Genomic DNA, 23,287 nt, shown 5'->3' on the forward strand with positions numbered 1-23,287 from the left:
ATCATATGCAAATTGTTTTTATGTATTTTCTCCTTAATTTTGTTTCAACGATAAGTTTTAATGGGACATAATATATATTGTTATTTTAGTTTGCGCGTAACAGTTAGCTCCCCTCCCGACCTTCACCTCATGAGACGTTCGATACAAAAAGAATGATCTTGTGACAATAATTGAGTTATGTGTCATTTATAGATATTTTAAAGCTTGATCAACAGGTAAAGCATAAGTAAATCTTTTAAATGATAATATTATCAGGTAACTCAACATTACATTAACTCAAAATTGATGGTTTTCTTCCACAAAAAGCTCTTTATATTCTCTCCGTCTAGCTGGGAATGAAAAAAACCCAAACAAACAACATTTCCATAGTACTTTGCATTGCACTGTGCAGACTTCATGTATAAATATTATAGCTACGTGCATCAGACATTAAGTATAATAGTAATTCATATCAGACAGTTCTATGCACTTTTGCCCATTTTATGATTTGTTTCTAGACTTTCTATTTCAAGCAAGCTTTGACTACCATCCATATGCATAATTATCTAACAACTAGCATGGATGTTTATCTACATCAAGGACATATAACTAACATAACTCTAATATGTGTCCTTGTCTACACCAAGGATTTTCAAAGTAATGCCTAGTTCATGCATTGACAGATTTGACACTGGATTACCAACGGATCCGATACAATCTGGCATCTTTTGTCTGTTCATGGCAATCTGTTATGGTCGTATATTTCCTTAGCATAGTCGTAGTCATGTGTACTAGTGCTTGTGTATCTGTAACAATTTTAGCATGCACCAAATTTGACAGAGGATCTAACAACCTAATTATATCCTTACTAACCCGTATTAGAATGTACTGATTCCTTTTATTCCTTATTTAAAACAACTGTATTGATCCGTTCTTATTAGTAGGCCTGATTTCTACATTTTTTTTCAGAGAACTAACATGTATGTGCAAGTATGGTTAGGGATACAATATGGTTTGTTACAAATTTGTCATGAAATGGGAAGCTCTCGCTACATTGCATTATGTACCAATAGCTAGGGATCAGCCAGGGTTCAACTTCAGTATAAATATTCTCTACTTTAACTTATAGGGCCAAAGTAGTCTCTCTTTTCGCTAGAGGTATACATAGCATGAACTATCAACTGACATGACTGATGCTTGCAATTAATTGGTTGGAATAGGATATTAATATGACACTAAATGACAGAACAGTGGTCGAGCTACAAAATACTTGATTACAGACAAAGAGGCAACTTAAGGCAGAGATTAAACTTGCAACAGGATAGTTTTCACATTTAACAAATGTTTAAAATAATTAGTTTCACATTTTGTCACTTGTGCAACAATCACAGTCACTTACATGACTTAATAAACATGATGAATGCACAGAATAATTTCAGAATAAATTTACAGTATCTCCTTGATTTTATTTCAGTATAGTTACAGCACAGAATGAGTGCTACTGTTGCAAAGAAAGGTTTCCATCTAAATAAAGATGACCTGTTGTGTGACAACGGTTGTGGTTTCTATGGGAACCCAAACTGGCAGGGATTTTGTTCTAAATGTTACAAAGAGGTGTACCTGAAAGCAAAGCAGGCTCAGCAGGACCATGATGAACAACAGCAATCCAAGAGGTATTTAAACACTTTTATGGTATAAAATATTTGGTATTTATGTCTTGTTGGTCCTCTCACATGTCTTATCAATCATGACAATATTTAGACTTAGAGGGCTTGTTAATTTGGTTTAAAACCATAACATTTTCTAGTACAATGTACATGTATCTGTCCAAAATTATGGGGCCTCATTGTTGGTTGTTCTCTGTCACATCTTGATATTTATAGCTTTCAGAGATTTTGGTTTTGATGGCAGATCTTTGGTTGTTTCTGTTGAATTGATTTACATCATTTATAGACTTACTATTACATTTATGTACATGTATTATTAGAGCTTTCTTACAAATTGACGAAAGGTACAAACGAACGTAAAGGGAGCACGTATTTCATTCCTACAATAACAGTTAAAAGAGTCCTTGTTTTATCCAGTAAAACAGCATTCTTTTCTAAATCATGTTTATTTAAAAATTAAAAACAATATCGCAAATAATACACGATTTTAATTTAATTAAACAGAGAAATAGTGTCAAATACACTTATGTCCGATACGTTACATGTACTTACGTAAACCACGAGTACACACATTTCCGCGGGAATTTTTTAAGCACGAGTTGCACGATTAACATTTCAATGACATTATTGAAGTACGTTAGTCTAAATTTAACAACAAGATTCACATTTATTTGTATTTGTTACAGTACACTTTCAGCAAATTGTCAAAGTGGAATATCGAGATTTGCTAAAAAATGATACACATGTTTGGAAGATAGACGCGAAGTTGTCACTTATCGTCCAGTGGCTAATATTTCATGAATGTTCAGGACTATAGGTAAAACGCAGTTATACGCTAAAATAACCGTCCATTGCTCCGGTGTATCATATATACACATTTAGGGGGGCAATGAATATTACCAGAGGAGAGGCGATGATTCAAACGTTATGAAACGAGCAACAGTATATGGCATATAGTATGAAGATCATCTTTTTTTCTTCATTTTCATTTTATTATTTTGAGCGTTGCAAATTTTGAATCAAGGAAGTATTTGTGTTGTTGTTGGGGAAAATACAATGTATTTTCTTTGACATTTTCTTAGGTTAAACTGTGCAACATTGTAATATTGAAGAGTTGGAGAGGGGCCAGTTTTTGGAAAATGACGCAGTCATTGTTCCATTACTGCCGACCTGAACTTCATTACATTTCTCTGCCTACCGCGCTTGGTTTCGTATTTACTATTTTCCATACAAACTGGAATCTGCTTGTGTTATCATTATGCATGATCATTGTGTAGTTATCAGCCAGGAACCAGTTTACACTCGGTTTCATATTTACTATACAATCTAACTGGTTTCTGCTTGTATTCCACTACACTCGAACAAAGTGTTGTAGTTTGACGGGAACCAGTTTAGAATTTGTAAACTACAAAATGTAATCGGTTATTGTTCATTCCGTTTTGGTGTTTCATACCGACTTATATGGTTTGAATAAGCTTAAGACCCTTCAAACATTAATGTGATAGGTATATTAAAGACTGTTTTACAAAAGGATGGAACTGTTTTACTTTCAAAGTCGTACTATAGTGATATCTGTCATGTACGGATTTCCACTCTCACCGGTTAATTTCTTCTTTTACACGTGCTTTTGAAACTTCCTGTTTAAACATCGCAAGTTTCAAAATTGTTATTTGAGTGAATTAAGGTTTATGTACCCTTCTGTAGCCATTTTTGTACGAATTTTTCAAACCTCAATTGTATCAAAACTAAAGATATAATAAATAATAGAGATAGGCCATTTAGTACATGTTCCAAGGGGAAACTTGATGCAAAACATTATTTTTTACTGTTTCATTGCATTTGATAGAAAAAGAGGACTTTGTGGCAAATAAATCAAGATTTTTATAGAAAATCCACAGCCTTTAATACAGAATTTTTTGTTATAAAATTTGAAACATAAATTACTCACTTGATTTTCTATGATGTGCTAGTGTTTATTTTTTACAAAAAGTTCTAAGTAACCTGTAAATTCCAAAACACCTCGTGCTGAGTCACTAAAGTCGAGCGCACCCTAAAAGGTGTACTTGATTTTGGCCATATTTATACTTGTCTTAACCAATAACTACATTTATAAACTTGTTTTAAGGAAATCAATGCTAGCACTGCATGCAATAATCCTATATCTATCAGTCATCAAATTGCCAAATATGAGAGTACAAGGATAAAGGCTGTGGATTTTCTATAAAAATCTTGATTTATTAGCCACAAAGTCCTCTTTTTCTATTAAATGCAATGGAACAGTAAAAAATAATGCTTTGCATCAAGTTTCCCCTTGGAATATGTACAAAATGGCCTATCTCTATTATTCATTATATCTGTAGTTTTGATATAATTGAAGTTTGAAAAGTTCGTACAAAAATGGCTACAGAAGGGTACATAAACCTTAAACTTATTTTTACAATCATGAAGCGTTCCAGAATCATTTTCAAGCAGTTTCTTCTTCTCTTTGATGATGGAAAATAGGTTTTCTCAAGAAAATACCGCAAACGATCGCAGAGGAATTGAAACGTACAAGTCAAGTCGGCACCTGGTTAAATTGGCATCTAGTCAAATCGGCACCTATTTGACGTCAATTCAGCATCCAATAATATTTGTTATAATATTTTCTATTCAATTAATTAATAACTGTTACCAATTACATAGTGAATATGTTGTTGTGCATTTAGGTAAACAATTAAGGAAACCAAAGTGAATATGTTGTTGTGTATAAAGGTAAACAACGAAGCCCTTACCCAACTGTTGTTCTAACAATAGACAATTATCAAAATAAAATGGAAAACTATGAGTCCCTTTCAATAAATCAAACTTTCATGCCAAATAATTAGCAAATTTAAGGTGTTTTTTTTTCAGTAAAGTTTAAACAGCATTAAACCAAAAATCCCGTAAAATGCTCAACTGGTTAAAATAATGCATAAAAATATCCAGTATCTCATGTATTAGTCCAAATAATTATGACGTCTGGCAAGGATATTTTATTTTTTTTCTGGGACGCCTTCCTACGACGTTCGTAGGAAGGCGTCCCAGAAAATAATTAACATAGCCTTGCGGTCATAGGAAGGTGTCCCAGAATAAAATTAAAAAAGCCTTGCCAGACGTAATAATTATTTGGACTACTCATATATCTATAATACTAAAATTATGAGGTCCAATTTGTCAGCCGTCATCACGTAAAAACGACGAATCAAAGAATTCAACTTTATATATATAACTAATATAGTACTAAGGTGTAGATTAAAAATTACACCACTCCAGGCCCTTTTGTTTTCCACGTAATTAATATTGCCAATAATTAAGAAGTTCCGGGTCGAGTCCGACACCGATACCAATAGTATATTCACCTGTTACCTATTACCTTATCAGTACGTTCCGCATCTGACAGGCGCACCAACAAACGGTGTATTCAGGATTAGTATGCTATATACACGGGTCATAATCACAGGGTTGACACTACTAAATTGTCGAATTGTTACATATTGTAGTATTTTAATCAGTAAGACTTTCTAAGATAACATTACGAATACTAAAAATCTGGACTAAAAATAAGGCGTATAGGTACAGTTTTTAATTTGTTAGCGGGCATGACGTAAAACAGCGAATCAAAGAATTCAACTTTATATATAACTAATATAGGATAATGCTGTTGATTAAAAAATACGGGCCATTCCAGGACCTTTTGTTTTCCAAATAATTAATATTACCAATAATTGATAAGTTCCAGTTCGACGGGTTCAAACAGAAAGATTTGAAAGCAGAGAAAACTGTGTATCTTATAATCGGCATGACTTTATCAGATGACAATACTAATACTAAAATTATGCTTGCGCATGGTTATATACTTTAATTCAGTCACGGACCCGAGATATCACGGGTGTGTTCTAGTATTACATTAAAAATACACCAAAAAAGTCATTTAGTTGAGAAAAAAAAATATATATACAAAATGTACATGAACACCCAAAAATGTGAAAGTTAGTATTTAACTCTTTTTGCTTAAATACTGAAAAAATTCTGGCAACCCCTTTCTTATTTTTACTCTTTTTGCTTAAAATACTGTTAAAAATATATATTTAACATGGGTGACGAATTGACTATATCAGGTGTCGATTTAACCAGGTGCTGATTTGTCCAGGTGCCAATTTAACCAGGTGCTGGTTTGACTAGAATTCTTTGACAAATGTTTGAAATTACCTGAGTTTCATTAGACCTTTGATAACAGTAACAAAAAGATTATTTACTTAATATTTTGTGGGAGAAGGGGGTTCAGACTGTTGTATCAGGTCTGTTCGCGCCCAATACACTTTCGTACCCTACACGTTCGCACCCAAGGTCCGTTCGCACTCTACTCATTCGAGCCCAATTTTAATTCAAATTCAAGTTGAATAATTGGAAAATCATGATTGTTGTTTTAAATTGCTTTGGTGTAAATACTGAATGTATTTATAGCTTGGTATGAGTAAAACATTGAAGATTTTAAAGGAAAAACACAAAAGATAATTGTTTTTAACAGCTTGGTCCCTTTGATCTGAAACAACGAAGCAATAAAATATAGGAACCAAAATATAGCAATCCACTATTATAACCAAAACATGATAAAATTTATTCAACACACAGAAAAAAACATAGTCAGAATCTCACTTCATTTTGAAACAAGTCAATGAAACAAAGTTATAGCAATACATTAACCAAAACATGATTAAGAGTTATTCAACACAAAATAAAACGTTGACAAAATACCACTTTATTTAGAAAGGATTATTATTATTTTTAACAATACCCTATCCAAAACATGATTAAGATTTATTCAACACTTTATTTTGAGACAATGACAACAATTATACTTATAAGAAAACACTTGCTTACAGAGTAATAAACACAAAACCAATTAAGATTGGGTGCGAACATGTAGGGTGTGAAAGTGAAAGGGGGCGAACATGAGTGGGCGCAAACGTGAATGGGGCGCGAACGGACCCGGATTCAGACTATGTACCAGTGAGAAATATACAAGCCTTTCTACGGTATTTATTTGTACAAATTCAGGTAGTCTTGACCTATTCATTTATCTTAAAAAAACAGCCAGTTGTCACCTTCACTTCACACACACACATATACAAGTATCAATTATATGCTTACGAGACATGTTGCATTGTTAAACTAATTAAGGTATGTGAAAATCAAGACTTGCATAAAAACTATCCCAATATTAGAGACAGTGGCGTCATTTTTCTTCAGAGCTTTCAGCTCTTTGATTAGTCTTCTAGTGGCATTTTTTTCGTCTGACTACTCTATATTTAGAATATTTTGTAGTGTTGGTGGTATCAATAATCATATTCTAACCTATCGTACGTCCCGAAATCATAAACATATCTTAAGAAAAATCCAATTTTATAAGTGTCCTTGCATACACAATAAGTGTCCGAAGTTCCACGACTATTATTTAAATATGTCAAAATAAAGGATCCCTAAAACAAGTCTTGCGTACGATTCGTCAAGCATACGTACCTTTCATCAATTTGTAAGAAAGCTCTATTAGGAGCTTGACGTGTGTATGACACATATTTTATGTATGACTTTATATTTGTGATACATGTATTCATAGTATTGGTGGCCTTTGTCTGTTGTCTGCTCTATGGTCGGGTTGTTGTCGCTTTGACACATTCCCCATTTCCTTTCTCAATTTTATATCAATAACTTTATTTAAATAGTTTACTTGCCCTCTTGAATGAAAGATGTTTTTGAAATGCAAATATTATGCATGATATAGAAAAATGCACAATTGTTTTTCTTTCATAATTATATAATTTGTAAATAAAAATCGTCAATTGTAGCAATATTATATATATATGTTAATCATGTTAATATGTTTACACCATCAGTTGTGAATTTCTGATTTTTTGTTGTTATTTTGCATATTTGGCCAAAAAAAGAAACGATACCCAACCTTTTTAAATCATGATTTTTATTAACAAAAAAATGTTTATTATTGCAACTGGGTATATGTACTTTTGTTTTTGTTTTACCGGAAAATAACGTCATTTTAGCATATTTTGAATTTCGAGCGGAACTACATTTATGTCGTCCGAACACGGGTTTTAAATTTAATGAGGGGGATTAAATATCCAGGTCAACACAGGTAAACAAAAGGTGATTGAAGGTGACATCCAAAAAAGCCGGTTTCATATTCCTCGACTATGCCAACATGAGTGTGATAGAGCAGTGGAAATGGTACAAACAGGTATGCGCCATATTGACGTCGCAAACAATTTTGGTGTTTCTTAAATGACAATAACAAGATTAATGAGTCGTTTAAAACAGATTGGGTCCTCAAATGACATACGACGTAGTGGACGTCCAAGAGAAACAACGTTACGTCAAGACCGTCGAATAAGATTCACTCATCTCGGGATCGGTTTTTGCCAGCTATAATTACCACAAGACAAAAACCTGGGAGGCATTATCCAAGGATATCCGCCCAAACTGTACGTAATAGGTTAAGAGAGGCTGGTTAACATTCACGACATCCAGTAGTAGGAGCCATTCTAAAACAGTGTCATCGAACTGCACAGCTACGTTGGGCAAATGTACTTTTGTATTGGAACCGTGTTAGGTGGCAAATCATCATTTTTAGTGATGAGTCCAGATTTGCTTACGTAGAAGTGATGGCAGAATGAGAGTTTACAGATGTCAAAATGAACGTTATGCAGATGCATGTGTGCATGAATGTGATCGCTTTGTTGGTGGTGGTGTGATGGTTTGGGCAGGAATCACGCATTGTGGACGCACTGACTTGACGTTCATTAACGGAAGCCTTACTGGAGTTCGTTATCGTGATGAAATTCTCTCTCCAATTGTACAACCATTCATTGCAAGGCATGGAAATCGGCATACTTTCTAACAGGACAATGCTAGGTGCCACGTGGCATGTGTATGCACACAATATCTTGGGCAGAATAACATTGACATTCTTCCATGGCCAGCTTTATCGCCAGATCTTTCACCCATTGAACATTTATGGGATGAACTTGACAAACGTGTATGCAGACGTCATCAGCCACCAAAATCAGTCAACCAGCTACAAGCCGCTTTAGTGGAAGAGTGGAAAAACATTCCACAAGCATTTATTCAGCGTTTAATTGGATCAATGCATCGGAGATTGACTGCTGTGATCAGCGCAAGAGGTGGCCATACACGATATTAACTCTTCAACTTTTGGTTTTGACAACGACATCATCAAACAGTCTGTGCAATAAGGAAAATTAAGTGTGATCTGTTATCTTTGTTAAGTTTGTATGCTTTTATGTTATTGTTCCACAAAATACAAAACTAAAATAAAATTGTTGAAAAATGAAATAGATATTTTTGATAAAATCTGGGTATCATTTCTTTTTGTGGCTAGTATATATGTTTATGATAGATAAAACAAGACAAGCCATGTTCAAAATTCTGAGTAAAACATGGATGTTAACAGTTTTACACCTGAACTCCTTAATAGGTATTAAGTTTTTTTCCAATTTTTCAGCAGCCAACCACCATTAGAAGAGGTTCCACCATCATTTTCGAAGTTTGCAGAGAAGAAGACCCAACAAACAAACAAAAGGTCACACACAGTTAAGTCCATATTTAGGAAAGGACCATCAAAAGGTTAGTCAAAGATAAAAAAGTTTATTAAGAGTTGTAAAGGGTATATCTTAGTTCAAGTAATGATAAAATTATATGTTTTTGTTTATTCCAAAAAAACTTTTATTTGCCACATTTCAAATACATTTGTCAATGTTTGTAGCATAGAGATGAATTTCTATCAATTTTAAAGTCATACAATATGTTCAGATAATTTTCATTCTTTGTTAATAGATACATATATAGGAAGATGATTGCCAATGAGACAACTCTCCATCCAAGTCATAATTTATAAAAGTAAACCATCAGTGGTTAAGGTACAGTCTTCAACTCTGAACATTGGCTCACACCGAACAGCAAGCTATGAAGGGCACCAAAAAATTACTAACTGTAAAACCATACAATTGGGAAAACCAACAGTCTAATCTATATATTAAAAATGAGAAACGAAAAACACTGATGAACCACATCAACATCAACAACTAATATTGATCTACTGTTTCACAGACTCCTGTTTCTGCTGAATAATAAAATACAACTTAGTCTATTTGAGGAATTTAAAATTTTTTGAACAGTTTCTAAATCTTTGAATGCTGATTTTTCAAAATGCAATTTGTTGTCAAATTTATTTGCTATCTTTAATGTAATAAAGGATTCATTAAAATGGAAATACCTAAAATGTTTATGTTAACCTGTTAAGGTATTTTCAGTGTCAAAACTTTTCAATTATTGTATAGAGATTAATTTTCACGGGTGTAAAATTTCACGATTTTCAATGAATAAGGTATACGAAATATTTTGGTGGTTATTATTTTGGCGGATTCAAAACTTTTATCAATACCTTTGCATGTGCCGTTTTAAATTGGCGGAATTTATTTTGGCGATTTTGTTCTATTCGCAAAAATAAGCAAAAATAAATCTTTTAGAAAAAGTACCTCATTACGTCTGTTGAATTTCATTTTGAAAGCCAGACTCAATCTATTCATTGATGTACTATGTCGATTGATATAAATTGTATTTGTTAAAATAGTTGTTGCCAAACCTCTTAGATGATCTTAGACTGAGTATTCAGGATGATGTGTTTTAGGGGACAGAGACATAAGTAACGTGTCAAGATGATACACTTACATTCATTCCTTACTTATTTTAAAAATTCCATTAATTTTAGAATTAAGATTTAGATGGCCAAAAAAAGGTAATGGTATACACACATGGTACATGTACATGATGTATTAGTGCATGAAAAAATCCTCAATATTTTTTTACTATTTATCCACATAGTATATAAAGTGTATATTTTTTTTTTATAAAAATAGAAATTGAATCCTGTAATATTTTTTGAATGCATGTAATTAATATTACACATACTGAATTACTAACAAAATTTGTGTATGATTTTATATGGGTATTTAACTATTTATCACATTTAACTCATACTAGTTTGGACACAGCCATTGTGTCTATGTTTTTTCTTTTTAGAATAAAGATGTAAAAAAATCATTTTGGGAGCCAACTTTTAGACTCCAAGTGGTGAAATAGTTCTTACAATTATGTTTTTCTTTAAAAAATTTTTTTTTTTTTTTTTTACTTTTTTATTCTTAATTTTGTCAATTTGGAATTTGGTAAAATGAATTGCCTCCTTTTTCATGTTTTTTTTGTATCACACATTTTTCTTTATTAATAAATCATACAATATATTTAATATAATAATAGTATCATTACCGGTATATCACTACTGGTAAGATGTGGTATGATTGCCAATGAGACAACTGTTCAAAAGAGACCAAAATGACACAGACATTAGCAACTATAGGTCACCGTACGTTGTTTATTCTCTTATAATGTTCACAACATATTTCATATTAAAATTAAGGAAAGCTTGTATCATATACGATAAATGGTATGATTACCGTGTGCTGTTTTCTACAGCAAATCTTTGAAATAACCCTTTCCTTGTACTGGAGACTCAAAGTTTGTATTAATTTTAACATTTATCATATATCCATGATTTTCATCAGGACGCTAGACTTAGAGAATATTGCTCATAAGAACCCCCCCCCCTCCTCTTTTGTCATATTTGTCAAGTTTTGATTTTATGTTACAGTTTTATTTCTTTTTCTGATTTTTATCCCAATTTTGAAAGCTCAAAATTTATATAAAGCAATTGTTGACATTAAAAAAGTCAAAATATGTATATCTCTCTAATAACTTGCTGGTAACAGCTGGTCATGTGATCATAATCATAATTTACAGTACACTCAATTCCATGTGATTATTACTAGTTTTTTATGCGTTGTTCAAAAGTCAAGTACAGTTTTTACATAATCCTTATAAGATTACACTGTATATTTATGAATGGTGACAACATTGAAACATTTCTTTATATGAATAATTTGTAATTGATATTCTTGGAGGAAGATGAAGACCATATTTTTTATCAAGGCTGTGAAGGGTAAAGTGTTTTATGCCTGAATTTTGTTAATATTGTAAATATACCAGTTTTCTTGAAATGAATGAAATGAAAAAGAACAATTCTGGTAAAAATGATGACAGAGACAATAAAAGTGGTTTGATATCTATTTATGATAAAGTTTTAAATACATAAGTGAAAATAAAACTATTAAAAAAGATATAACAATGAATTAATATGAGATTTTCAGATTTATTAGAAAACACTTAAACATCCAACATGTTTAAAAATGTAACATGAGGTAAACTAATATAATATAATTATATATATGTGAATAAAATGACACTACCAATATCAAAACTTAAATCAACATTTTTTTTTACCACAACTTGTATAGTTACTCTTAAGTATTATGTAAGAAACAAACTGTCCAGACAGTACCATACCTAAATTTAACAATTACAATAAATTAAATGTTTGATAAAATTTAATTATGTAATGTTGCCCAAGATCACCAGTTTAATCTGGTATAGGAAGGTTATGTGCAGTTCACCTGTCACTAATTTACATGTATGAGGCACCCTAAGGGACACTTGTTAGTACTGTTTTTTATTCCTTTTTTTTTATAATTGTGTATTTATTTTTAATTAAATTTAGTGCTTAGTATGTAAAAACAGTGGAAATATTTCAAATTTTTTTTTTTAATATTCTTTTAATCAATAATTTGTCAATAATGAAACAATGTAGAATTAAATGCTGGTCATGATTAAGAACTGTTATTTTTATTGACCCTCAGGTGAACTCTGATTTAGAATGTCAGCTGTTTGAAATTATTGCATCATCACACCTCTTTGTATGTCTCAGTAGATCAATACAAAACTCTCAATAAATCTCTGTAACACAAAAACACCTGCTCATTTATACATGTAAACTGGTCTTTCAGAAATTTCTTTGGATAATCTCACACATGTATTTTTATGCATTTGATGAAAATTGGAAAATGCAAAAAAGTATAAATTTTGAAATGGATGAATACGTTGTTATCAATATTCAAGTAACTAATGTGTATACATGTACCTCAGAATATATTTATTCATTTCAGGGTAAGTTTAAAACTTTAAGTTTGCTCTGAATAATTATGCCATCTACAATTAGCCAGAATCAAAATATTCATGGAACTGTGATGATGATAAAAATCAAAGGATGTACGATGCAGTCATGAGACAGAGTTATCAAGTCACAACTGGGTTACATTCTATATCGTAGCAGCTATATAGGGCTACATACATTTTTGACTACTGAACGTGTAGCCTAAGCCTAGCAGCTAGGCTAGCTACAGGTTCAGCAGTTATTGATCTTAGTTCTATGTAGCCCTATGTAGGTGCTACAACATTGAAGGCAACCCTGGAGATTCTTAGTGACAATTTTATCAGCATTGCTTCTAGGGATTTGAATTTTTTAGCTCTTAACTGGAGATTTTATTTTGACAATTTTATTGATATAATAACAATGTATGTATTCCCATTCATCTTTGTAATTTTAAAATATATTTCTCCATTACAGAGAGTCAAACACAAGAGAAGACATCTAAGCCAGTGACTGGTCGACCACTTAACACAGATACTCAACAAGTTGGCGCAGAATTTGCCAAATTTTTGCAGACTCTACGTAAAAACACAGCAGTAGATGTATCCAAACATATAAAAGCCATTGTAGACAAGATGGGAACAATAACGGAGGCCCCAGTAGAAGAAATGTCTGAAGTTGTACAGGACTTCTACCAAACTCTGCTGGATAGAATGGCTAATAATGCATTGTATAAAGGTAAGGATATTTGTGGAAAACGAATTCCAATGGGGACTAACTGTGCACCACTTATTGCGGACCTGTTTTTGTATTGTTATGAGTTACAATTTATGACTAAAATTAGCAAAGACCCATCAAAACAACATTTGATACAAAAATTTAACAATACTTTTAGATATTTGGATGATATATTGGCTCTAAATAATGACGACTTCAGTATGTATACTAAAGAAATTTATCCTGTAGAACTTACTTTAAATAAAGCTAATGATAACAATGACCACTGCCCTTTCCTCGATCTTGATATCTATATCATAAACGGGAAGCTTAATACAAAAATTTATGATAAAAGAGATGATTTTTCATTTCCTATTGTTAATTATCCATTTTTAGATGGTGACGTTCCCTTGTCACCATCTTATGGTGTTTATATATCTCAACTTGTACGATTCGCTCGTGTATGTAACAATGTATTAGATTTTAGCGAGAGAAATTTATGTATTACTGAAAAATTATTACACCAGGGTTTTCGATATCACAAACTGGTCAAAACATTTACTAAATTTTATCACCGGTATAAGGAAATAATTCGTAAATATAACTCAACATGCAGACATCTTATACGTTCAGGTATTTCACATCCAAAATTTTATGGAAATATTCTTTATAAAGCACAAAAATGTCAGTATTCTCCTCAGAAACTAACAAAACCTTTAAATAGACTTATTAAAAGGGGATATAGTTACGATACTGTTGTCAGGTCATTAAAGATTGCATATTTTGGCTTTAACATTGATTCACTGATAGGGTCTTTGCATCGGAACTAAACACATTTACTTCTAAAAAAACAGTTGTTGGCATGAAACGGGTTATGTTCTTCTCATATATTTTATGATAGTATGATACTAAACCCCTAACGGGAGGGATTGTACCTGATATTCATATGATGAAGACATAATCTTTCAATCAGTTTAATTGAGGTCTGGAGCTGGCATGTCAGTTAACTGCTAGTAGTCTGTTGTTATTTATGTATTATTGTCATTTTATTTATTTTCTTTTGTTACATCTTTTGACATCAGACTCGGACTTCTCTTGAACTGAATTTTAATGTGCGTATTGTTATTCTTTTACTTTTCTACATTGGCTAGAGGTATAGGGGGAGGGTTGAGATCTCATAAACATGTTTAACCCCGCCGCAATTTTGCGCCTGTCCCAAGTCAGGAGCCTCTGGCCTTTGTTAGTCTTGTATGATTTTAAATTTTAGTTTCTTGTGTATAATTCGGAGTTTAGTATGACGTCCATTATCACTGTACTATTATGCATATTTTAGGGGCCAGCTGAAGGACACCTACGGGTGCGGGAATTCTCGCTACATTGAAGACCCATTGGTTGCCTTCGGCTGTTGTTTGCTCTATGGTCGGGTGGTTGTCGCTTTGACATATTCACCATTTCCTTTCTCAATTTTAGATAAAAGAAGATGTGGTATGAGTGCCAATGAGACAACTCACCATCCAAGTCACAGTGTGTAAAAAGTTAACCTAGTTCAATACGGCTATCAACACCTAGCCTTGGCTCACTCTTAACCGCATACTATGGAGGGCCCCAAACATTACTAGTGTTAACCATTTAAACAGGAAAACCAAATGTCTAATCTATATAAGAAAGGGGGAATGTGAAACACTTAAAAGAAAAGAATTTGTATACATGTACTTATACAGATGGATCAATTGGGAACTATGCACAGGTGTGTGCTATGAGAACGAATGCCTTCTTTCACTCATATTTAAGTTTATGTATTTATAAACAAAAACAAGTACCAATCAAAGAGAAAGAGAAGCATTCAAAATGTATTCCATTGAAACTTTGAGGAAAATGAAAATTCACGTTTTCTACTGAAACTACTTTTTAAAATTTAATCTTTAGGCCAATTAAAATTAATTGCTAGATTTTCATCCCCGCCCGCCCCTCTGAAATCGTCCCGCCTCGATTTTTTTTATTTAACAAAAATACGATTTCCGGATTTTATCATGTCCGTTACCTGGAACCATCGATAATTTCGTTTCATTCAACACTTCCTGTTTCAAATTTCGTTTTTGTATTTCTCCGAGTAATCTAATAACGATATGATTGAGTCGACATATTCTGCTGCTCTATGATGACAACATCTACCGAGAATAGAGATTGATAACGAGAAGGGCATGAAATATTCGAGTAACGAGTAAAACGCCTTGTCATTTAACGCAAATTGCGGTAGTCACAAGTGAATCGAAAACTGTGTTTTTTCTTTATTTATACGATGACTTTGTGTCAGGAAATTTGGACTGTAAATGATATCTAAAGCGCAAGAATCGTAGAACAAATTGTTACAAAAAACATGACTGGATTAAAGAAATTGACAAAAGCACGAATTTGTTTGATTTATGACCGTATATTGAGAAAAAAAAGTCGACAAACACGCATTTTAATTCGGGAATCTCTTATATTAACCCATGGCTATGGCTGTTGTTTTTGTTGACAAACAGCAAATACCCTCTGTAACTGTCCCAATACCCTCAATTTAGTCATTAAACAACAACTACTTTTTGGATAAGTTCATGTTTTACATCATAATTACTTTCCACACTGAGTTTACATTTTATTTTGTACTCATAATACTTGTGTTGCATACAATTGTACCAATACATTTTATTGATTATATGTGGACTACAAACCATTGCTTAGAAAGTAAAATAAATTTGGTGTAGGTCTAGACCAACTGAAGAGAGCATTTCTCTTCCATTTGATGTATACTATAAATAGGTTTCTAAAGCGGCAATTACATGTATAACAGTGGTTGCCAATCAGGGATTTTTATTTAAGAGTTTAAAAAATAGTGTCAGATTCCTTATACAACATGTATATACATTATACAAGCTTGTTCTCCACTAGCATATACCCCGCAGTTTGAAGAACTTGTGACAAGAGTTTCATATGAAATAAAATTTAAAAAATAAAATCCTCCCACCCGCCCCATGTTTTTCAAAAATTTGGATGAAAATCTACTAATTAATTTTAGTTGGCCTTATGAGAAATAATGCATTTAAAAGATCCTCTACTGATGGTTTAATAAGAAACAGAATTTATCAAATGTTTTCTTTTCTTGTGCAATTCAGGAGTATATTTGCAGTCTATAAACATCCTTTTTTCTTTCTTAGCACTATCTAGCCTACTTTGCAGCATTTTTTTCCCTTTATTTTATTTTCTTATTTTCATATTATTTTGATACAAGTGACAATCCAATTTTTACATGATCATAATGATTTATAATTGCATACATCACGAAAAAATATTCTCATGAAATTTGTTTATTTAAAGATTTCTATATCATTTCTATATAATGTTATTTTGTTTGTAGGATATAGCCAGGATATATTGGACAAGGCCATGTTTTATATAGAAAGTTACATGACAGTTAAATTATATGCAACACTGTTCTGTCCATCTCATACAGAAGACGAACAGAAAGATTTACATGTACAGAATCACATCCGTAGTCTACATTGGGTCACGCCCACTCAGATAGACACACCCATTAATGAACATGATCAAAATGTTAGGAAGTTGGTGGATAAAGCGATTACAGGTAATTAAACAAAATAAAATTGGAAATGTGGAATGTGTCAAAGAAACAAAATTGTTACCCAACAAAAGAGCAGAAAACATCCCAAGGCTACCAATGGGTCTTTAACACAGCAAGAAAATTCTATACCTAGAGGCGGCTTCAACTGGCCCTTTAAACAAAAATGTATACAAGTTTTGGAAAACATATAAATGAATTAAAATTTTTAAAAAAATACAGGACTTACAAAAAAATATTGATCAATGAGAAATAAGAATCATGTATGTAGTGTATATCAATCATGTGCTTATGTTTGCAATATTTGCTATCGGAAATTTGTGGTACATTCATTAATAAGATTTGTGAATTGTGATCATTGTTTGAACCAAAATGCCATTATTTTCATGGAAGGATAAGGTTGCATATTTGTATAAAATGATCATTGGTAGGGGTCTGGTTACACCTTGCAGTCATTAGTAGATGTTAAACACATCAAGCTAACGTCTGTAGCATAGTTTCATACTTATGTTTAAAACTAAATTGGGCCTATATTTTTTTCCAGTGTGTTTTTAGTGAACTGTGAAACTAAAAAATGTATGCAGCAGCATTTAGAACTATCAGGACGTCCAATATAACAATTAATCTAGCTAAAAGAGGGGCGAAAGATACCAAAGGGATATTCAGTCAAAAGTTGAAAACAAATTGACAATAACAACCTCACCAAAATCCAAGAGTGATTTGAGGTGTCCTGAAAGTGTAAACAAATCCTTCTCCCTCTACTGGTCATAAAAGTGACACAAAGTGTGAAAATTGTAATCAGTTCTAAATGAATTACCTTGTTATTAAACATGTTAACATACGTACTAACAAGGATTGAATGGCTGATAATATGGCCACCAACCAATCTCAGACGTAGCTTTAAACGGACTGTGTTTGCCTAATATTTATTTATGTGTAGTTAAATACATATTATCTTTTATGACTCGTTATATTTTTTTTACAGAGATTATAGACATGAATTCAAAGAAATCTCCACCAGATAAACTGGATTGTGTAACCAGATGTTGTAAAAATATATTTGACATTCTAAAAGTATCGTTAGAAGGACCAGCTAATGCAGACGATTTCCTACCAGCATTGATTTATATAGTGCTTAAAGCCAATCCACCACAATTACAGTCCAATATACAGTATATAACTAGGTTTGCAAATCCGAGTCGACTAATGAGTGGCGAAGCAGGATATTATTTTACTAATCTGGTGAGTCTTGTAATAAAAAAATTTATAGTTGTATTGCAACCACCTTGTCTGGTCTTCTTTCCATCAATCTGCTTGTCAAACACTTTTTGTTGAAATTTTCTTTGGATGTAAATTTATTATATATGGTCAGCAGTTTGACAGTGATGCGTTTTTTGTCATTTGTTTTATTTGAATCGGATGACAGTTCTTTTTATATCTTATTCAATAGTAAACAGTTATTGACTTGGTTTGAGGTCAACAGCTGTTTTATTTGACCCAATGACTGAACTGTTATCTTCTGACAAATCAGTTCAAAATTAGATCTTGAACATTTTCTATCAACCTTTGGGCTGTCATCTTTATATTTGATTTACAGATATTCTTCTTGTAAGATAAAGTGGCAGTTTTCTTTTAGAATTTAATAGTTAAATAGAACGACAACATACTTTTGCATAATAGAATATGACTCATTGATGAAACATGGTGTAATGAAAAGAAATATCCAACATAACATTAGGCATGACTGAACAATGAAAAACAGTATTTTGACATGTTTGATAAAAGAGGGACAAAAGATACCAGAGGGACAGTCAAACTCATAAATGGAAAAATAAACCGACAATGTCATGGCTAAAAATGAAAAAGACAAACAGACAAACAATAGTACACATGACACAACATATAAAACTAAAGAATAAGCAACACAAACCCCACCAAAAACTGGGGTTGATCTCAGGTGCTCGGAAGGGTAAGGCGTTTCATAAGATCATGAAGATGATCAATGATGAACAGTCAATGAACAGTTACCTTGCTAGAAAAACTGTTTTAAAAATAGTCAAAATGCATAATGGTAATGTGATTGCAAATAAAAAATGTTTATGAATGCAAAGGTTTAAATATCCCTCCTTGCTTTCATGGCAGGGAAACAAATAATAAGAGAGGATCACACATAGAAAATAGAATAGATTTACATGTGCCTGTCCTAGGTAATGTTTGTTTGAGTAAAACAACTACAGTGTAACCTGCCTAATCTGACATCAAGTATTCCAACATCCTGCTTTAACCAACACATTTTTCTGGTCCTTAAATATGCCTATCCTTGTAGAATAAACTTGAGTATTCCGACACCCTACTTAATCCAACATTTTTTCTGGTCCCCCAGTATGTCAGATAACACAGTTTACACTGTAGTAATTGAATTGTAAAGAAATACATATATTAAAATGAAATCATAAGAAAAAGATACTCTCTTTTTCAGTGTTGTGTTGTATCCTTTATTGAGAACATTAATGCAGAGTCACTTAATCTTACCCAGGACCAGTATGACAGATATATGTCTGGAGAGGCTGTCCCTCCTCAGCGAGGTAATGAGTACATGTGTGAAGGACTACGGTTAATGTACGATAACTTAAAAACATTATCGGAATTAAAACAGAGACAGGAAAAAGTAATGGCGGACACTTTACAACTTCAAGAAGACATGAAGGACTTTAAGGATAGCTTTAAGCAAGAAATCCAAGACGTGCTTGAACGGACGCCATTAACAATTAAGCCAAGTAAAATGAAAGTGAACTTAGACGATGATAGTGGATCATTAAGCGATCTGCCTACTCCTTTAATGCCAATGACGGCACTTATGTCTGGTGATGTGTTTGGTCAGGACCAAAGTGATATAAACAATACTCCTTCTATTGACAATCATGAACAATTGTTGTCTCCTTCTAATGGATAGATATTGTATATATGAAGTATGAATAATGAGACAAATTGCAATACATGTATTTTATTTCGTTGTAAATAGCTGTTTCTTGTGCAAAACAGTAAAAAAATATCTTCAGATGGCTGTATAATTATTACATGTATAATGCAGCCATGTTGTTGTAAACCAGTGGAAGTTGAGTCATAGCTTTGTTTACAAATAATCAACTTTAGTGATTAAAACATTTCAATACATGTAATGGTATTTCACCGATGAAATCACCTCAAGCAATGTTGATACTTACTTCTATTTTCTTGGAAATATGTGTGCATATGTGTATGAATGATAGTGTAAAAGGACAGTACTTACACATGTTAGACTGCATTTTTGTAAACAAATACACCAGCACACTATCTGTTATTTATTCAAGTAAACACTACCATGGAAGAAAAAAGTCTGAATAAACATGATAAACCTTTTTTATTTTTTTTTGAAAATGATCATGATGATAAGCATTTTAAAATTAAAGGGTCATTCTTTCAATTTTTAAAAGGCACTAGTCTTTATCTTAGTCTTCATTTTTTCCCCCTGTTTATCTATAATTTTAAACAACTTAAGGTGGCTCGGGACTATTCAACCGTGCATTATTTCACGCATGAATTACAAAAGTATATGTCGTAAATTCGATATATTTTTTTAAAAATATTTTGATTGATTAGAAATGTTAAATCATTGAAGTTATGTGACTAATAGAATATTTTCGTTATTATCCGTATTTGTTAAAGGGTCAAAATGACATTTCACCCATTTTCACAATTTCCCCGCCAAAATTTGAGTTTTAAGGCAAAATAATTTTTTTCCTTGTCGGTGACCTATGTTTTTTGTTGGCTCATTCTTTGAAGCTATATTACAGCTTTTTATATTACAGTTTTAGACCAATTGTTATAGAACGTTTTTTTGATATTCTGATAAAAATATGTCAACACCTCTATTTTCTCTATCATTTCATTGAAAAATGGTCCCTTTTACATACCTGTTTAAATGTAAAATTTTGAGCTTAAATAGTCTGTGACCCCCTATTTTTTTTCGACCAATTTGATTCACTTTCTGTAAAGAATAAAATAACTAAAAATACGGCACTTCTGATAGAAACTTCGAATAGGCCCGAGCCACCTTAATTTGCTTTGGCAAAAAGGCAACAAAGTGCAGCAGCTTTAAAGGTCCTTTTAAAATAAAAATATTACATTAAATAGTTGCCTCTGACATGTCTGATATGAAATATTTGTCTTTCTATCTGATTAAGGGGGACATATTACTGTAGTGGTATTGGCAAATCATTGTGTTTACATAATTTAATATTTGACTATTATTTGTCATGAATAATTTGTTTCATCTTTCATTTCTTTCAGGGTCGAGGGGTTTTTCGTTTTAAATTTTCCTGGGAGTTCAGTATTATTGTGATTTTACTTTTTAGTATAAATATGTAGGCATATGGGATTTTGATATTTGGGACATGGTTGAAAAATCATCACCTCAAAACAATGTGTTGAGTACCATTAAACTTTGACCTTATGATACATGTAATGATATGATTGTGCTTTAAACATGTTAAACATGGGTAAAAAAAGATGAATTTGAAAAAGGCATGATGGAAATTCGTTCAGCAAGCTACAGTATTGATAATTCAAAACCCATAGTTTGTTCTTGAATTTTTTTTCAAGTATAAATGGGATATGCTTATGCCATTTCCAGCTTAAGAAAAGTCTGATTTAATTTAAGACTTTCATCTCTGCCATGTCTACACTGCTGCTAATTATCAACTCAGTCATATTCATGGATCATCAAACATTTAAAGTAAAGAAAATTGTGATTGTCTATGCTAGTTTCTTCAATTCAAATGAGTTTTTCAATACACTTTTTAAGCATGTTTGGGGCTATTTTCATGGTCTTGCATTGGGAACAAGGTGTTAAGTTTATGTCAAGCACAACCAAATCATGTTGTAAAAATCTTTGGTATTAACAACCATCATGTTTTTCGTTTATTCAATTTATAGATTTTTTCATTAAATTGGTGTAGTTGATAGAAATAATAACTTATGTTAACATGCAATAGCAAAAGGCTATGTTTGAAAAGAAACATACCTTTAGACTTGTAATCTACTGTTTACATTTTAATATATTTCTGTTTTTCAACATCAGAAAATAAATAAAACAAGTTGTTTATCATGTTAATGTGTATGTGTTTATCAGTCGACTTTTATCAGAGATTACATCTACATGTACCCAGGCAGGGAGGGTATAACTATTTCTCATATGGCAAGCTTTTTATTGTAAACAAAAAATGATCATATATCCCACACATTATTGTTTTGTGTCCTCATTAGTTTTGTGCATTTTAATAAAATTTATATAAAAGCAAAAAGAATATTATAAATTGATTATATTCTTATTTAAAAAAAATGATTACAGAGTAGCTGATCAACGCATCATTTTGCAACATACAACCCTAGAAGATAACAATATACAGTAAAATTGAAATGGAGAATGCGTCAAAGAGACAACAACATGATCAAGGAGCAGGAAACAGCAATAGGCCACCAATGGGTCATCAACACATTGAAAAAATCCCTCACCCAGAAGGGGGTGGGGGAGCTTCAACTGGCCTCTTAACTACATTGTCCAACTTTATTAGTTAAAAGTCTGCATAATTTTGAAATATTATTTTGCAACTACCAATCACAGATTATCATTATAATAGATAAATTTATTTTATTAAAGTGTCACATATTGATCTTACACAATAGTAAAATATTTACACAAGTACAATCACATAAAAAAAGATCAACACCCAGCCTAAAAAGACTTATGAGACACTGTTATATACATATAAAACAGCCCAATCATACAATGTTAAAAAAAGAAATAATATGAAAAGAATGATAAGAAATCTCAAGTTATTATCTTGCAAACCTGATAAATTAAACGGACTAATGAAAATTAGATTTTAAAGAAATGTAAGAATGTTTAATAAACCTAGTTTAAAAATTGCGTCTAACGACTAAAACAAAATTATGGGTAAAACTGCGATAAAAATAAAATATTACAATATATTATAATTTAGAATTAATAAAAGTGATAGAAAAAAGAGAAAGTAAATTGAATCAACAGTAAATTTAAACCCCTTTCTCCAATTTTCTTAAAAAATATATTTTAAAAAATCGACATATTACATAAAC

The 23,287-nt window shown here is 31.9% G+C and overlaps 1 protein-coding gene and 1 long non-coding RNA gene across 6 annotated transcripts; one reads left to right on the forward strand and one right to left on the reverse strand.

Annotated features, from left to right (window-relative positions):
- Positions 1–83: 83 nt before the first annotated feature.
- LOC139528367 (rab5 GDP/GTP exchange factor-like) lies at positions 84–20,526 on the forward strand. Of its 5 annotated transcripts, none has more exons than XM_071324317.1 (8): positions 84–215; positions 1,454–1,652; positions 9,202–9,323; positions 10,468–10,494; positions 13,273–13,533; positions 16,910–17,137; positions 18,117–18,373; positions 19,611–20,526. In XM_071324317.1, the coding sequence occupies exons 2-8, from the start codon at positions 1,471–1,473 to the stop codon at positions 20,082–20,084; spliced, it is 1,551 nt and encodes a 516-aa protein (XP_071180418.1). In that variant the 5' UTR covers positions 84–215; positions 1,454–1,470; the 3' UTR covers positions 20,085–20,526. The 5 variants fall into 5 exon arrangements, with proteins under 5 accessions (XP_071180418.1, XP_071180419.1, XP_071180420.1 ...); XM_071324318.1 differs by having other exon boundaries at positions 9,205–9,323; XM_071324319.1 differs by lacking the exon at positions 10,468–10,494.
- Positions 20,222–22,476, reverse strand: LOC139528370 (uncharacterized). The gene is made up of 2 exons (XR_011665579.1): positions 21,225–22,476; positions 20,222–20,663 (listed from the first exon to the last, which is right to left on the reverse strand). It is a non-coding gene; the product is annotated as an uncharacterized lncRNA (long non-coding RNA).
- Between the last annotated feature and the right edge of the window lie 811 nt (positions 22,477–23,287).

Source organism: Mytilus edulis, chromosome 6 (genome assembly GCF_963676685.1).
Source record: "Mytilus edulis chromosome 6, xbMytEdul2.2, whole genome shotgun sequence".
In the NCBI taxonomy this organism is placed as follows: domain Eukaryota; kingdom Metazoa; phylum Mollusca; class Bivalvia; order Mytilida; family Mytilidae; genus Mytilus; species Mytilus edulis.

Bases quoted from the DNA above. Each gene is read 5' to 3' on its own strand.
- LOC139528367 (XM_071324317.1), top strand. From the start codon at position 1,471: ATGAGTGCTACTGTTGCAAAGAAAGGTTTCCATCTAAATAAAGATGAC. The intron at 1,653-9,201 runs GTATTTAAACAC...CCAATTTTTCAG, and splicing joins GAACAACAGCAATCCAAGAG to CAGCCAACCACCATTAGAAG. The intron at 17,138-18,116 runs GTAATTAAACAA...TTTTTTTTACAG, and splicing joins GGTGGATAAAGCGATTACAG to AGATTATAGACATGAATTCA.